General features: G+C 62.5%; 5 protein-coding genes across 5 annotated transcripts; 2 read left to right on the top strand and 3 right to left on the bottom strand.

Annotated features, from left to right (window-relative positions):
- Positions 1-631: 631 nt before the first annotated feature.
- MNEG_1853 (hypothetical protein) lies at positions 632-2,731 on the top strand (the record flags this gene model as incomplete). Its single annotated transcript, XM_014049680.1, has 6 exons — positions 632-675; positions 889-986; positions 1,150-1,315; positions 1,546-1,650; positions 1,824-1,905; positions 2,228-2,731. The coding sequence occupies 6 exons, from the start codon at positions 632-634 to the stop codon at positions 2,729-2,731; spliced, it is 999 nt and encodes a 332-aa protein (XP_013905134.1).
- Positions 2,732-5,889: 3,158 nt separating this feature from the next.
- On the top strand, positions 5,890-7,318 carry MNEG_1852 (redoxin domain-containing protein; the record flags this gene model as incomplete). The annotated part of the gene is made up of 6 exons (XM_014049679.1): positions 5,890-5,910; positions 6,158-6,196; positions 6,412-6,455; positions 6,591-6,659; positions 6,815-6,920; positions 7,160-7,318. The coding sequence occupies 6 exons, from the start codon at positions 5,890-5,892 to the stop codon at positions 7,316-7,318; spliced, it is 438 nt and encodes a 145-aa protein (XP_013905133.1).
- Positions 7,319-8,947: 1,629 nt separating this feature from the next.
- MNEG_1851 (hypothetical protein) lies at positions 8,948-10,261 on the bottom strand (the record flags this gene model as incomplete). Its single annotated transcript, XM_014049678.1, has 4 exons — positions 8,948-9,086; positions 9,270-9,481; positions 9,691-9,997; positions 10,191-10,261. 4 exons carry the CDS (start codon positions 10,259-10,261, stop codon positions 8,948-8,950), a joined length of 729 nt encoding a protein of 242 aa, XP_013905132.1.
- A 536-nt stretch (positions 10,262-10,797) lies between these two features.
- Positions 10,798-13,617, bottom strand: MNEG_1850 (Zeaxanthin epoxidase; the record flags this gene model as incomplete). Its single annotated transcript, XM_014049677.1, has 6 exons — positions 10,798-11,215; positions 11,504-11,640; positions 11,794-11,954; positions 12,131-12,253; positions 12,543-12,965; positions 13,611-13,617. 6 exons carry the CDS (start codon positions 13,615-13,617, stop codon positions 10,798-10,800), a joined length of 1,269 nt encoding a protein of 422 aa, XP_013905131.1.
- A 1,207-nt stretch (positions 13,618-14,824) lies between these two features.
- MNEG_1849 (hypothetical protein) lies at positions 14,825-15,241 on the bottom strand (the record flags this gene model as incomplete). The annotated part of the gene is made up of 1 exon (XM_014049676.1): positions 14,825-15,241. One exon carries the CDS (start codon positions 15,239-15,241, stop codon positions 14,825-14,827), a length of 417 nt encoding a protein of 138 aa, XP_013905130.1.
- Positions 15,242-16,910: the final 1,669 nt, after the last annotated feature.

The following is a 16,910-nucleotide window of genomic DNA, read 5'->3' as shown; positions in this document are numbered from 1 at the left end:
GCCCGTGGGACAGGCTCACCCCGGAACACAGGTTTGTTGACCGATATTGGAGCCGCTTGTGCCTGGGAGCCGCTCCGCATGCTAGCTGCCCCACGCACCTGCCCCCCTTTCCTACTGCCTCACCCCTGCAGACGTGGGCCTCGCGCATCATCTTCATGGGATGTGAGCTGCGCCAGGGGGCAGCAGCACAGCACCCTCTGCAGCACACACAGGGTTCCCTACTGTCGGCGTGCATCACAAGGATGTGCGACCGCTGTCATGCAGACACTCCGCGCAGCTCTGGCCTCCCTGTCAGGCCGCTAATGACCTCACATGCGCCTCCGTCCATGCGCAACCTCCCCCACCCCCGCCCCCTCTTTGGCGCGGCAGACGGGTTCCTCGTCATGGTGATGGTCTTCATGTACACTGCCATCAGCGCCAGCAACTTGACAGAGGTGACCCGGCACGACTTTGCTGCACATCAAATCGCGCTAGCACGCCCCATGGAAGCCGCTGATCGACGCGCACCAAATCGGCCGGCCGGCGTACGCTTTCTCGCCCCCAGGTATCGCTGAAGAGCAGCGTCTACTCCAAGGCCGACATCACGGGCGCAGCTGGCGTAATCGTTGACACCTGGTCGGGCTACGTCACGATGCTCAAGCAGCGGCACAACATCGCGGCCACCGGCCACCCCTGGTGGGCGCGCCGCCGCCTTCAGCGCAGCGTCAGCGAGGAGGCTGCCGGCTGGCTTCCCAGCCCCGGCCTCGGCAGGCGCGCCTGCATTGCTGGTGCCTTGCATCTGTCCCGCAAGCGATGCTCACGCAGCAGCCAAACAAACCTGCCAAGGGCTCGAACCTCATTGCTGCTGATGAAGCCTGTGTTGCGCTCCTGGCCGCGGGCGTGCCCCAGGGAGTCGGACGAGGACACCGCGGTGATGGTGGAGCGGCTGAGGCAAGGGGTCTCGCAGGCCCTCGTGCTCGATAAGTCCATTGTCGAGTTCCTGGCAGGTGCGCCACCGCGCTCAACAGACTCCCGGGGGGGGGGGGGAGCGCAAAGCGTTTGGGGCCGGCGCCGCTGAGTGCTGGCGGTGGGCACTCACAACATGCTGCCTCAAATACACAGCCGCCGTTCAGGTTCCTTGAACCCCCGTCCCTCGCTGTCAAAACCCAGGCACGGATGAGAGCTGCACTTTATTTGTGATTGGGGACACCTTTGAGACCTTCTCCCTGGCGCTGGCCTTCCCTAGCAGCTTTCCAGACGCCACCATAACGGCGCTCAACGAGGCCATCGTGCGGCTGCAGACGCAGCAGGGGGCGCTGGACATGCTGGAGAACACGTGAGCACCAGCCAGACTGCACGAGGACGCGCGCCGCGGATGCGTGGTCTTGAAAAACTAAGCCAAGGCTTTTTTTATCGGGGGGCTGCCTCACAGGCACTCCTGGGCCCGATTCGGTGCCGATGCGGTAGCAACTTGGTTGGCTGACATGGCGTGTCTGAGCAAACTCCTGGCACCCTCCTGCGACACGGGCGCTGCTCCCTTGCGGCTGCCCCGCGCGCCTCGCGCAGGTACATCAAGACGGGCGGCACCGACAAGTGCTTCACCAGCAGCAGCGGCGGCGGCCACGGCTCTACCGGTTCCCAGATCGAGTTCCGCCAGGTCTCAGGCCTCTGGTGAGCCCGCAGGCTGCTGTGGATGCGCCGCCACAGGTGGCTGCCCAGGTCTTGCCCACCACCTGTCTTACGTCAGTAATGCTGCTCATTGCTGTTCTCTATACACAGCCTATTTGCAACACATCTTGATGCAAGCAAGTGCGCGCCCTGCACATCTCCCCCATTCCGGACAGGTACATCCTGTGCATTGCGATGGGCGTGTGTCTGCTGCTGCTGGCAGTCTACAACATGCGCAAGAACCCGGAAGCCTTCATGGTGAGATCGCGGACCTTTTGAGCGCCCAAGGGGGGCCCATGACGCCACTTTGGCAGCGCTTCCCACGTTGCTGGCTGTCGCTCTCGCTGCCACTTTGTTGTGTCATGAGATGGTTGATCCATTTGTGAAAGCCCTCACCAAGCAACACACACACACACACAGACACACACACAGACACACACACAGACACACACACACAGACACACACGCGCGCGCGCGCATGCACGCACGCACGCACGCACGCACGCACGCACGCACGCACACACACACACACATAAATACAAACACCACCACAAATGCCGCTGCCTGTCCATCCCCACAGAAGGTCAAGCGATTCGCTCGCTGCATCACTGGCTGCAACGGTAGCGCACGCGTTGCTGATGCAAGCGCCGTCCAAGGCGCCCACAGTGCCCATGATCCCCCGCCCCGCCTGGTGGTGGGCTCCGGCACCTCCACCCCCACGCGCCGAAGCGCCAACGGCACCGGCGCACCTGAGAGCGCGGGCGACGGCAGTGGCAGCCACGCAGCGGTGCGGGCTGACCGTGCATGGGGCGGCGGCCCGCAGCCGCAAGACGAGATCGGCCCTGCTGCGGGCGCCGGCGCCTGGCCGCGGCACCTGGTGTTTGCAGAGGGGACGGCTGACCCCCACAGCCGCTTGCAGCCGCGGGCACAGCCTGAGATTGGACGGGCCCCCCTGGACGGGCCGCCGATGAGGCGGGAAAGCGGCGACGGGGACGTGTTGGTGCTGAGCCGCGAGTCCACGCTCGGCAGGTCGGCGGCGCCGACGCCCAACGGCCGCAGCAACGGCAATGGAGCCGTTGGGTGACCATGCGGCGGCATTTCGGCTGGCGGACAGTTGGTTCAAGGTGAATTGACGGGGGCGCTGAGTACAGACAAGACGAGGTATCTCACTGGCTCCATCCGTCTGTTATTCTCGAAGGCTGTTGGGAATTGAAGAGCACGGTAGGAACTCAAAGCTTAACTCATGTCGGATGCTGTGAAGTGCTCACAGCGTGGCGCCGCAGCTGTGCCGCAGGCCGCAGGCTGCAGCTGCACGCTCGATGCACCACAACTTGTGAGAGCAACCCTCACTTCGCTGCAGCACACTGCATGGTTAATTGATTACGGGTGGTGGCCACCACCTCGCTCACATACAGTAGTTTTATTTGCACCAGTCATACGGAATATGTGTGACGTGCATCAGACGTTGGCAGCAGGCGCTTTTGCCAAGCGGGCGGGCCTTGCCACACACACCGGCTCGGAACCTGGGCCCCTCGCCAGCTGTACCGCCGACCAAGCACATCTGTGACTGATTCCTGCCAGGGGCTGCTCACCCATGCCATGCGCATAGCGCATTACATGCCATCCACCAGGGCAACCGACAATGACGCCGCCCCAGTGTGCGCGGGTCAGGTGTCGCGATTTTGCCTTGCGCGTGGCAGTCCAGGCCACCCTAGCCGCCAGTCTGGTCATTTCTCAAGGCTACAACCCCGGCGAACGTTTGCTGTGCACACCCGAGTTGGGACCTCTAGGCACATCCCCCGCCATTGTTACTTGGTCATCAAAAAAAGATGTGCCAGGTCAAGTCATGCCGAAAAGCGTCCCTATCCAATCTGAATCGTGTCCAGGTGCCAGCAGCTGGCCAAGCTGCCAGCGATGCTGCCGACGCGCATCTATGTCTGTGACGTGCCCTCCCAACGGCGCCATCAGGCGGCGCGTATCTGTGCCATGTGCTGGTGATAGAGGCGGCTGGCCTCCTCTGGTGGCAGGTGGGCAAACTTGTGCAGCACCCCTGCCCGCGTCAGGTCTGATGCCAGTGCGGGTTCAAAACAGCGGCCGCCGTTGGGTTTTGCAGGGTCCAGGCAGGTTGGGACGGCGTCGATGACGGAATCGTACGCCGGCTTGTAGAAGAATGCGACCGAGAGGCGGCGCGTAGATTGCTGCTGCTGCCGCTGTTGCTGCTGCTGTTGCTGCTGCTGTTGCTGCTGCTGTTGCTGCTGTTGGTGGTGGTTATCTCCTTGCCGCTGCAAGTGTTGCTGCGTGCCGGTGGGGTTGGTGACGCGGTGAAGGGTAGACTTCCACTGGCCGTTTGTCAGGCGGGTGAGGAGCGAGCCCAGGTTGAGCAGCAGTGCCCCTGGAGGACGGGGTAATTGTAGCGGGCAGGGGTGGGCTGGTGCATCAGACCTTGGCAGGTGCGGCGAGATTCCTTGGATGAGCCATCAGAGACTGGACTTGCAATCTTGACAATCAGACAAAAGGGCAGTCCAGCACTTTATTCCTCACCTTCTGGCACGGCCACCTCCACCCACTCGCCGCGTGCGTTGAGCAGCTGCAGCCCGCCGTCCCCAGCACGCCACCCGCTGCTGGGCAGCCAGTCCTCTGATACCAGCAGGGTCAGCAGTCCCGAGTCTGTGTGAGCCTTCTTGCGCATATGCCCCGGCCCCAAACTGGAGGGGTCAACCAGCTGTGTGGGGTAGTTGGCCACCTGATGTGGGCGGATGAAGGAAAGGCGTTTTAATTCTCACAGGCACGCCAGCGGCCCGCGGAACACACAAGGGCGTACCCGTGCCAGGACGCCAGCAGCATAGCTTCCCTTTCACCCCGTCCAGTTCCCAGCGCCGGGCATGTTGCCAGTGCAGTTTCACCAGGCGCAACAACAAAGTACATGCCTGCAGGTTGGAACAGTGGCGGCGCGTCATGTCGTCGAAGAACCCGCACTCCAGCCCAAGCGCCGCCGCGATCAGGCGCATCGTCGCGCCCGCGACCCGGGTCATCGCCTCGTGGCAGGCCTGCATGTGGCCGCGGAGGCCAGGCGCGTCGCCCTCGGCCGGCCAAGCATCGGGAGCAAAAAAGATGGGGCCCAGGCCTTGTGAGTGGTATTCGTCAGACCACTCGTCCTCTGTCAAAGGTGGCCCGCACAGGAACCGCTCTGACAGAATTCCTTCTAAAGCGGAGGGTTCGGGCGCCAATGCGCCAACCCCACTGCTGCTGCTGCTGCTGCTGCTGCTGCTGCTGCTGCTGCGGCTGCTGCTGCGGCTGCTGCTGCTGCTGCTGCTGCTGCTGCTGGCGTGTGCAAAATCGCCGGCCACGATGGTGCCGTTCGAAGCGCCTCTCGCTGTGGCCACCACCCACGCTTCTGCATCGTCCGCAGCGGCCGTCGCCCTCGCTGTTTCTGCTTCGGCGGCACGAGGAAGAGCAGCAGGAGCAGCGGCAGCAGCAGCAGCTGCGCCGCTCTTCTTGAAGGCCGCCATGAACTCCTTGTGCTCAGGGCTTATCTCGTAGCCACGCCCGCTCAGCATGCTACCGACGACCAATGCCTGCTTGACGCTTAAAGGCTGGTCAAACAGCGCCCTGGCCGATGCAAACAGCAGGCGCAGCTGCGGCTCAGTAATGCCATGGCCTGTGAAGGCCAGGAATCCTGTCGCCTCGCACTCGGCCCTGACCTGCGCACGGCACAAGTCGTAAATGTAGGAGGCATGGATGGCTTGTGATGCGCTCGTATGAGGTCACCCTCAGGGTGACCTTGGGCCTTGCCTGGTTGATTGCAGCTTGTGTGGGCAGCTCTCCATTGAGCAACCCCTTGATGTCAACCAACGGTGGCTGGAAGATGGCTGCTGTGTTGAGCTGGTCCACTGCTGTGTATGCGCGCACCAGCGCAACGTGCCGGGCAACATTTCGGTGCGCCGCCCCCGATGCGCAGCACAGCGCAGGCTGTCCGCGTGGCAGAGAAACGCAGTGTTTCAGACCAAGCTGATGCATGCTTCAACAACGGAATGTGGCCCCTATTACGAAGGATTGCTCTGACTGATGCCCTGGTGACGACGACCCCCTTATTGTACAAAAGAAACGACACCTGACGCGCTGATACCAGAATATCACATCGACACATCCCCATTGCTGATCATATCACTCACGCACTCACGCGGGTTCCTCCCTTCTGATCTTGGACCTTGCCTGCCCGCGTCTCGGTATATCAAAGACACAATGGTGAAGGTTGGAGACAAGGTGCGCCCGCGCGATCGATCCTGCTCGTGGTTGGGCTGACGACATGAGCTGGTGATCACTGTCGGTGCACGCCGCCGCAGCGCCACTGATCACCGTTGCTGCGGCAGCGACGACAGGTGCATGGCAGCACAGGTCGCCCATGCTTTGCACGTTCTGCATGAGGCTCAGCGCTGCACGGCGATGCGTCTACCGTTGCGACGCACACTACCGGTGCTGCAATCGCGCTTGGGCCCTCGGTGTTGCACAGGTTCCCAGTGCCACCGTGAAGACCCTGGACTTTGAGGATGTGAAGACGGATGAGCTTTTCGCCGGCAAGAAGGCAAGGTCCCCATTATTCTGACACTGATGATTGCTGACATACAGCCTGACTGCTTGCAGCCTGACATGGCAACGCAAGAAACCCACTCCATGGCTGGCGGTGCCCTCTGTGGTCGGGGCAGGTGTTTCACAACACAAGTGCCTGCCCGCTAACTTGGTCTTCTCCCATTTCCACATGCGCAGGTGGTGCTGTTTGCAGTGCCCGGTGCCTTCACGCCGACATGCAGGTGGGAGGGGTGCATCGCTGGCCACGTGGGTTCCGCCAGCTGCGGTGCGCCACCCCAATGTTTGCCTGTCCACCAGAATTCTGCCATGTCGAACCTGTGCATTCAGCCACCGCAACCTGTAACCAACTCCTGCAGCAAGGACCACGCCCCTGGGTTCATCAAGAACGCAAAGGAGCTCAAGGCCAAGGGCGTCGACCTCATTGCGTGAGGACCCCTCCATTTTGGCCACCCACCCCTCTGTCTGCTTTCGCCTGCACTTGTTCGCCTGCATCGAAGCCCCTCTGCGCCCGATCTCCCCCTTGCGTTGACCTCTCCATAGCGCCGCACGCCACGGCCTTCACACGCGCCTCCCCGGGCAGGTGCGTCAGCGTCAACGACAGCTTCGTGATGAAGGCCTGGGCCGACAGCTTGGGGGCCGGCGACGAGCTCGTTTTCCTGTCAGACGGCAACGGGGACTTCACGAAGGTGGGAATTGACCGGGCGGCTGGTTGTCTTGTCTCCCCGTCACCATGCGGGGCATGCGCATATCCAAACTCACAACCAAAACCTTGGTGCAATGTGCGTGCGCGTGTTGGCTTGCATGGGCATCCACGCATGTGTGCGCACACATGCATGCGTGCGCGTGCTCTTGCACTCCGCAAACCTCGAAATTCCGCACTCTGAAAGCAACTTTCCCTGTGTCACACACTCACCCACCTGCACAGGCCATGGACCTGGAGATGGACGGCCGCGGCTTCGGCCTGGGCAGCCGCAGCCAGCGCTACGCGGCGCTCTTTGAGGACGGCGTCATCAAGGCCCTCAACCTGGAGGGCGGCGGCGGCCTCACCTGCAGCCGCGCGGAGAAGGTGCTGGAGCTGCTGTGACGCGCCGACCCGGAGCTTGGGGGAGGGTGTCAGCCGCTTGCCTGCCTTGCCTGGCGCCGCCGACGTGCCATGTGTTGATCAAGTTGCGGGAGGTTGCACAACATACATGCATATCAGCATACTGGTGGCAGTGTCTGCCCCGTAGCAGCTGCTTGCGCTGGCTGAGAATGACAACGGTGTGGTGTCTGTCGTTTTGCCATGCGATCATGCTGGCGCTGCTGCAGTCGTTACGCTTGAGCATGACGCTCGAAGCTGCCCCAGCTTCGATGATCGCCCTGTTATACAGGGCGCTTGAAATCACCGTGTTACTGGGCTTGGCGGCGCAACGTGATGGTGCCGTGCAACTTGCAAGCATGGGCCGTCGCAAGATACCTTCATCATCATGACATCAATTGGCAGCTCCTAGGGCGGAGGAGCGTGGATGTGATGATGGGGATGATGAAGAGGTTGCGAGTATGATCGCAGTCCATGTTGACGCCATCAAGCTCAGCAGCCGCTGCTTCATTGGCGCATGCATCGCTGCACACACGGATAGGCGAGGCTTTCGGCACAGCTGCTTGCAATCCCCAAAGGAGCTGGTAGCCTGGCCCACCAACGAAAGCAGCGATGCACGCAGCCATGGTCAAGGGCAAGTTATGAAGGCAAGGCAGCAGTCTCGTACAGGAAAAGCAAGCAAAAGCAAAACACGCAAGCACTGCAGGCTGGTCATTTCACAGCCTCATTGCTGCACACACACAACAAGGAGGACCAGTGCAGCCAGGGGGCCGCAACCGGCATTATAGAGCATCAAAAGGCCCAACCGCCGCTCCAGCAAAGCGCGTGTGGTGTCAGGTGCGGCACGTGGTTGCAGCGGCCAACGGTGTGCCAAAAAAACCACTGTTGTGCTGCAAGCCCTGTATGTAGCATGCTCCTGCTTAATGCACAGGGGCAGCGCCCAAACAGGTGGCAGGAACGGCGGCCCACGTTCGAGGCAAAACACTGGAAAATACTGTGCTTTGCTGGCCAACGGCATGCCAACGTGAGCCTTAGAAACGACGCACGCTGCCCCTTCACATCGGGGCACGTGTTGCAACCCTGCCTGCGCTGGCGCAGCATGCGCATGTGCGGCCCGTCGCCAAAAGCGGGTGGCCACGCGGCCGCGAGCGGCGGCAGCCACTCATGCCTCTGCAATAGAAGCGGCATGGGCGGTCCCCGCTCGGGCAGCCGCACAGGTGGTGCTTGAGGAGGGTGTGGTGCTCGGCCATCGAATGGGCTCAGCTGACGAGTGCAAAAACTGTCGCTGTTGATGTCAGCGCGCCAGATCCCCATACGCAGAGGTTGGTTGCGGTGCCTGCAGCTAGGAAATGGCGTTGCGCTGCCCTCCTCAGCCGCGCAACGGTGCCGGCGCACAAGGAGAGCCTACATAAATACGGTGGGAGCCTCTAAGCTAACAAAGGCCCTGCAAAGAGACACCAAACACGATGTCATACAACCGGCAGCGGCCAGTTCACACAGGCTCGCGCCTTGCATGAAGTCAAAACGCGGCAGGCGAACGTGCTCTCATGCACGTGGCCAAGCCTTGCCAGCGCTGACACCTGTATGACAGCCCTCAGCGCCGCCGTTGGGCGCGCTGGAGAGCTGGGGCGCAGCTCATTCGGACGAGGGCCCGTCGGCGCCGCCGGGCGCGAGATCCTGGGGCATCGACACCGCCAGCAGGTGGCTGACGTGGCCGACGGTGTCATACAGCGGTGACAGCTGGAGGTGGTTCAGAAAGGATGAGCCATCCTTCCTGCAGAGGCGGGTAAGCAAGGCGGCATTGATCATCAATGCTGTTCTGGAGGCTTGATGATATTCAAGCATAACAACGGGCGCGTGGACCCTGGATGATGGGCATGGGAATGTGCATGGGTCGGCAAGTGGGTCACACAGCGGCGCGCGCGCCCGAAGGCCCCCGCGAGGTGGGGCTGCACACCTGTAGGTGACGCAAACGACGCAGGTGCGAGCCCGCGCGGCGGCCGCCTCCTGGATTTGGTTGAGCGCCGCGGGGTCTGTCTCGGGCCCCTTGAGCAGCACCGGCAGCGGCGCGCCGTGCGCCTCCGAGGGGGCCCAGCCGGATGCGCGCTGGAACGCCTCGTTGGCGTGCACCACGCGGTAAGGGTAGGTCGCCTCCGTCACAACGCGCGCCTGGGGTTTTGGAATGCACCAACATCCAAAAAGTGAGGGCTGAAGGTGCTCGGGCTTTGCAACCACATTGGCGCAGCCGCCAAGCGGCTGCACCCCAAGACCGTGCCAGCCATGCGCCTGCACTCGCTCCCTGCTACTTCAGGGTGCGTGAAGGGGGCCACCCCGACGACCACGGAGCCGCCTCCCCCCGCCGGCGCACGAGCGCGCACCTGGCCACTGGGCTGCAGCGCGCCCTCTACAGACACCGGCGTCCCCGGGGCTAGCCCAAACATCAGCCGGCTGGCGCAGCGCCGGATCGCGCCGCGCACGGAAGGCGCATCGTCGTCCTGCTGATGGTGCTGTTGCTGCTGGTGGTAGTGCTCCTGCTGCCGCTGCTGCTGGTGATGGGCGTAGAGCTCCTTATAATGGTAGTGCACCTGCTGCTGGTCAGAAGGGCGCTCGCCAGCCGCACCCCACAGCAGCTCGCGGAGGCTGCCAGGCTCGCTGGCTGATGGCGCGCCGTGCGCAGCGGCGATGCTGCGGGGGAGGGAGCAGCGCACGGCCCGCAGGAGAAGTGATGGATGGGAAATAAGACTTCAAGGATCATGTGAGATGGGTATGCATGTGTTTTGAGGCACAAGGTACCAGCCAGCGCCAGACGAGACACATGTTGATGCACGCAGCATGACCAAGGGCGCGGCAGCCAGCAGCCGAGGGAGCGGCGGCCCACCTGGCGAGGCTGCGCAACACTGTAGCTGATTGCTGAGATGTGACTGCAGCAAGTGAGCGGGCGAGGGCCATGCGTGCTGAGCTCGAGAGTTGGTTCACTTTATTGTAACAGGAGGAGGAGGAAGGCCGAGCGTGTGGGATGTAGATCCGGGATGAGAGAAAATATTTTATGCCGATCAAGTATTATCATAGAAAAGGAGACCGTGGCGCTCGGAGTAAAGTGTGAAGGGAGGAGCAGTCCAGGGAAGGGGACATGCGACAATTTGTTGCGTGTGCAGCAGCCTTTGTGTGTGTTGCAAGATTCAAACTCAATCGTGGAGTGTTGCACCGGCAACGCTTGCCCATGGGACCGTAGGATTCAAATTTCATTATGCCGTCATGACGTGGCGGCTGTGTCGCGACAATGAGACCACCCTCGTTGCAACAGGGCAGGACACCCACTTGTTCCCGGCCAGCAATAGCTAAGAGCAAACCAAGGCAATGGTTCGACACGCGGCCCCTTGGTGATTCAGCACATCACCCAGCGCAGGCGCCCAAAGCATTACCGCACACGCAACTGGTGTCTAGGCGCATGGCGTTCGCTGCACATGGACTCTTTGCCATGTGTGTTACACCAGCACGCCCACATCATACGCTGTGTGGTCCAAAAAGTGGGCGGGGCTGAACGCCTTCTCCACAAATACGTCCCTCACTGCCGTCACCGGAGGATATGGCAGCTGCAGCGCAAAACCGAACGCCCACGACCGCACCGTCAGCGGCAGGCAGCGCCGCCAGCGCTCAGCCTCGTACCGCCGCAGCGCCGCCTCCCAAGCGTCCGCCTTGCTGCTGCTGCTGCTGCTGCTGCTGCTGCCGCCGCTGCTGCCGCTGCCGCCGCCGGCCGCGTCTGCTGCCTGCCGCAGCTCGCGCGCCAGCACCACCGCATCCTCCAGGGCCGCGCAGCCGCCCTGGCCCAGGTTGGGCGTCATGGGGTGCGCGGCGTCCCCAGCCAGCGTGACCCGGCCGCGACCGAAGGCGCCAAGGGTCCACCTGAGGTGGAGTGCGTTGCACAGTAAGTGTGGAGTGGAGTGGGTTTTGGGTGGTGTGATTGGTCGGATGCCCTGTGATGTCACAGGGCTGAGGGGGCTGCAAAAGCGCTGCCTGGCAATCCCCCTGGCTCCATCCGCACCAGCGCAATGCACTGCACAAGGGGAGGATCAAAATCATCAGACTGTTCAGGCCGCAAGGTGCAGCACGTCAGATGCAGCCCGCTCCCAAAAGCGCCAGCCCGAGCCAGCCGCCCCAGACAGCTGCCGTGCCAGTGCCCGAGCCGCCCACCTGTCTCGGATGCGGCTGCGTGACAGCGTCTCTGGCGGCGTCCTGCGGATGACCTCCTCAATACCGCCCCGCCAGCCCTGGACGATGGACAGCGCGTCCTGCAGCTGGGCCTCGGGCGTCGCAGGCACCGGGGCGTCCTGCGGGGCACGGCGCACGCGCCCGCACGCGCGCGTGCATGCTCACGCGTGCGTGTCAGCAGGCACCCTGGTGCAACTGTGCATGGGGGCTGCATCAGGCTAGTGAGGGCAGCCGGCCATCCATGCGCGGCGTCCGGCGTGGCCCCAGGTCACCTCGGGGGCGTTGAAGCAGGTGAACCAGTAGACCTCGCTCTCAGACAGCGGGTACATCCCCGCCCGCACACCCGCGCCCCACAGCTGGCGCACGGTGCTGGCCGGCAGCGGCAGGCGCTTGCCCGGCGGAATCAACGCCACGCCCCGGTACGCTGCATAGCCTGAGGGGGGACGAGCAGGGAAAATCGCCGCCTTCAATGGGGGCGCCAGGTGGCAACACGCCTCGTTGCCGGCCCCACCTGCATGGGCAGCGGCCCAGGTGGCCGCGAAGAGGAGCACCGTGGCATTCAAAACATCAGCGCGATCCCCCTTTCTTTCCGGGGAGGCGCACACCCACCTGCGTAGGTCGGCGCCGCCAGCCCCACGTGGCGCGCCACGGCGCTCCCGACGCCGTCCGCCCCTATCAGCACGCAACACTCCTGGAAGCTTCCGTCTGTCAGCCGCACCACAGGGTTTGCACCTGCGCACAGGGCGCAGGTCGCAGCAGTGGGGCCAGGTGGAGTGATGGCTGGGTTCATGGGCGGATGCCTGCCAGGCACTGGGGAAGCGCACCATCCGCTGCCCATCCAAACGTCCGCGCGACGTCGACCACAAAGCCATTGGAAAAACCCTCACGCGCTGCTGACGCTGTGCGGACGCACATGGGCCAGCCGACAAGTATCGCCACATTTCAAGATATCAGTCAAGCCCGGGCACGCGGGTAGCAGGCAATTGCGCACGTCTGTTTCCAAAGGCCGCCATCCACGCACCTGGGCCGCGCTGAGCGTCCCCCTCGACCGCCTCCACACCGCACCCGAATCGCACGCAGCCGCTCGGCAGTGCCGCCAGCAGCGCCTCCAGCAGCGCGCCGCGCCGCACGCCCCTGAACTCGGCCGCCTCGCCGCCGCCGGCCGCCGCGTCGCACTGTGACAGGTCAAAGCCCCGCAGCAGGCGGCCGTCGCTGCGGGCGAGCTCGAAGCGGTCGAGCAGCAGCGGGTTCACCGCGCGCAGCTCCGCGCCGACGCCTAGCGCGTCGAGAGCGCGCCACGCGTTGGCCCATAGCGCGATCGCGCTGCCCTGCTCGCGCATCTCGGGGGCGCGCTCCAGCACCAGCGGCTGCAGGCCCACACGGTGCAGCGCGAGGGCCGCTGCGAGGCCAGCGATGCCAGCGCCTGCAATCACGACGGGCGGATCTGTGCCAAGCGGTTGGCGTGCAGCAGCAGAGCACCGCCTTGTCGTCATAGAGAGGGCGCCGCCGAGCGGGGTGCGCAGATCCTTGACCCGCCGCGGGCCAGGGTGCCTGACGGCCTGTGAAGAGACAGATCCATGACAGCTTTGTCTTACAGCATGCCCTGAGCAATGAGGCTTGCACCCGGGCGAACGCATGGTCCAGGCCATCCTCGCCGAACCAGCGCGTACGAGCGTCTTGTATGCTGGACTGATGAGACAAAACGTTTCAAAATTAGCAGAACTTGGATAGGGTAATATCAGCCCATGGCAAGACCATCGCGGCGGACGGGCCACCAACCACACCAGCTGCGTGTTCAGCTGTGACTGGGCATGGTGTGCTGTGCTCCATGTGCTGCCGCGTCGACTGTCATCGACCTGCCTGCCTTCAATACCGAGTTTACAAAACTAAACACCTCTGGGCATGCAGGCAGTGATGAGTACTTGTTCACCGGATGGCGAGCAAAGGGGCTGGCAGTCACCGGAGACAGCATACCCAGCAAACGTGGCAGGTATCCACAAAGCGCATGGGCTATCCGTGCCCAAATCTGGTCCCCCAGTGCACCTTGATACACCAAAATTACCTGCGTGTCGATCACCTGAGCCTCAACTGAGCATTTTGACCCAGCTTGCAACTTGTCACTGTCCCGGTCTCTCAGGAATGCGCGCAACTCAGGGATACGTGGATTACAACACCTGAAGGTTCTGCAACATACCTGATCAAAGAGACTTATATGATAATGTGATGACTGGAAGAAATTCAAGGCGCCATCCGCAACACAGCTGTGCAGTGCGGCTTGTGTGACGGGCTTTGAACAAGGTCAGATTGGCTCGCACACACATCAGTATTGCTTGCAATGAGGGTATATAGTCCATTCGGGCGACGCGCAACAAGGGAGCGTAGCGACAACGACTAAGCAGTGTTTGAAAGCTCAATCCCGGTGAATAGACGCTGTGCAAGGGTCAACGAGCCGCAGAGTTTGCCATCATCACAATGGCTGGATACTTGCCAGAGACGGCGCACCCTTTGCTTTCCACAATGGTGGGGCAACTTGGGTAGGATACATGCCAACCCTGAGGTATGCATCTGAATCTGAACAACATAGTGGAGGGCCTGAGGCAAACTCCTACAGTGCCAGCTGTGCAAATTACGCTCAGCTGTGGCAGGCCTTGAAAACCTCCCTTTGCGCCAGCATGGGGCCTGTGCTGTTCAGCTCGCCAGGCGCGCGGTGGCAGCTTGCCATGCAAGAGCAGACAACGTACAGTCTTGTTGGTGAGGAGGAGGAGCCAGCAAGCAGTGCTGGAACCTCAAAAGCAGCCCAAAGCAGCAGGCCAGGTGTTGACAGGAAATGCAGCATGGTTGATGGGGCTTGGGAGGGCGTTGACAGTATTCAGAGTTGCGGCAAGTAGAAATAATACAGTAAGGTTGATGATCAGAATCAAATTCGGAATTGCATGCAGGGCTCCTTTGTGACGGAGGTGATCATTAATGAGATGGTTGACAGCCAGTGGGCTGCAAGGGGGCGCCCGATGCTGCTGCGGGGAATATGTGAACCAGCGCCTTGCATGTCTGCGCAAGTCGTGACAAGCCCAGGCCCTGGCGCAGCAAGGCCCTGCTGCGCAACGCTGCAGGTGGCCTCCCATATTGTGGGGGGTAGGTGCAAGGCGCGTCAATCCGTGGTGTAGGCGGCCCCAGGCTGTCGCTGCTTTCTAGCAGCCCCTGACTGGGGTATCCTCGAGCCGCACTCCTGCGGCATCCCCGCCATCCAGGCGCTTCCGCGGCCGGGGAGAGCATGGTGGCATGCGGACGAGGTCCTTGCGAGCATCAGCGCTGGCAGTCGATGAAGTCAACAACGCCGTCATGCGAGCGCTGATCCGCGTGGTATCGGCACAGATCCCGGTCCCAGGGGCAGCCGCGCGCCCGCAGCGCACGCAGCGCCTCGACGTTGCCGAGCTCTGCCGCCAAGAGGCAAGCGCCGCTGTCGCGCTCGCAGCCGTTTGCGAGGGCGTACTGCAGCGCGCCAATGTGGTCGCCCATGACGGCGGCGCGGCAGGTGCGGCGGTCCCAGGGGCAGCCCGCGCTGCGCACGGCGCGCAGCACGTCCACGTGGCCGCCGCGCGCCGCCTCCTCGCAGATCGTCGCGTCGAGCGGGCAGCCCGCAGCCGCCGCAAAGCGCAGGACGCTCAGCTCCCCAGCAAAGGCGGCGCGCTGGGCCACGGCGCGCCGCTCGTGCGGCGCCATTCGTGGCCATGCGTCGCGCACAAAACACAGCGGCAGCGGGCGCTGCTTGAATGCGGGGCCGCACGCCGCCTCACGCTCCATCCAGCGTGCAGCCGCCCACGCGCGCCATCGGCGGCCAAGCGCGCTGACCAGGAGGCCCTCCTCGGCGGTCCCCACGCGCGAAAAGATTTCCTCCAGCACATCGTCGCCAATTCGGTCAGCGCTACACTCATTGTGGTGGTGCAGCATGGCGCGACGCAACCGCCGTTGGCAGTGGTTGCTGCTGTACGCACGAGTTGTGGATGTCAACGGTAGACCTGCGCATGCAGCACGCTGCACAAGCATCTAAAGAGGGCTATCTTAGCGAGCACCTGGTGCGATTGGGTGGCTTCGAGCCCGCGTCCCGCGCAGATTGCGCGATCTGGTGGATGACCTCCGACCTTTGTGACAGGCTTTAAGATGCCTTGAAACCCATATGATAAGTCCATTGCATTCAGGCGCACGGGAACGCCTCTGATACCGCGCAGGTTCGAAAGTGATCGGACAAAAACAGGACTGTCATGCAATCCTTGGAGGCCCGCGACCAAGGGCGCGAATTGATGCACTTGATAGCATCAAGTATGCCATCATGCTCACGGTGTAGCATGGGGTGTTCGCTTCTCGTTGCGCAGGGCGTGCATCGCCCCCTGGTGGTCATCAGGCGAGCACGGAGCATGGCACGACGCATTATGGGTCCATGTATTCACTTTTCCTTCAAGTAGCACGCAACCTGATCTCTGAATCATGGCCAACATCTTCTTATGTTGTTACTGTGAATGGCATTGCCTGGAAGGGTACTGTACAGATCCCAACGCCCTTGTTCTGCAGGCTGCAGCGGCCAGCTTCCCCAAGCAGCGTTGCTAGGCATGCCATCACCGCATGCATGAAGAAACATGAATTACTTGGCCAACTGCCTGTCGACCCGCGCCTGCACCCAGAAACACACCCACCACCCTGAAGCTACGGTGCCGTCGACTTGGTGTCAGCACAGTTGCTGGTTGCCTGAGGTTTCAATCAATGATTGGGACAGGGGTGTCCAGATGGCTGACCATGCGGAAATATCCAGACGGGATGCACCAATTATGTTCAACCACAAAGGTCACGTACCGCGGACCGCAGGCCCAAGCTGCAACGTGATGATTACTGAGGCAAGGGGGGTGGGGGCGGGCGTGGACGACATGCGCTGCGCCCACCGCTGGAAAAGGATAGCCAGCGTTCAGCATGCCAGCGGGCGGCATGCTGCGCAGCAGAGGGTGTCAAACCAGATCTAGTCTGTCATTGCAAGCGTGCTGCAACCCAACAGACACAAACCTCAACACCAATTGGGGCACCAGACCCGCGGCACCAAGTACCCTGTGCCGTGGCGCAGGGCCGAAACGCAGGCCGCTGCATGGGGGTTCAACTCTTCAATGCACAGCCTGTGTGCACACCTGGGGTGGTTGTATCTGGGCCACCGTGCAAGCTGAGCATGCATTGGCCAGGATGTGGCCAGAGCCATGGAACCGCCGGCTGCGCTTGGAACAACAGGTATAGACAGCGACGAGAGGCATGGGGCCTCCCACGGTCAGCCGCGCAGCTGACCAGGGCCGCCAGCCGCATTAAAAAGGGCACCCCACTGGCTCGTCCATGGCGCTTACCGCATCGTCACAAT

Source organism: Monoraphidium neglectum (assembly GCF_000611645.1).
Source record: "Monoraphidium neglectum strain SAG 48.87 unplaced genomic scaffold scaffold00194, whole genome shotgun sequence".
NCBI lineage: Eukaryota > Viridiplantae > Chlorophyta > Chlorophyceae > Sphaeropleales > Selenastraceae > Monoraphidium > Monoraphidium neglectum.
The sequence above is the reverse complement of the archived record's forward strand: the minus strand, read 5'-3'. Positions and strand labels throughout refer to the sequence as shown.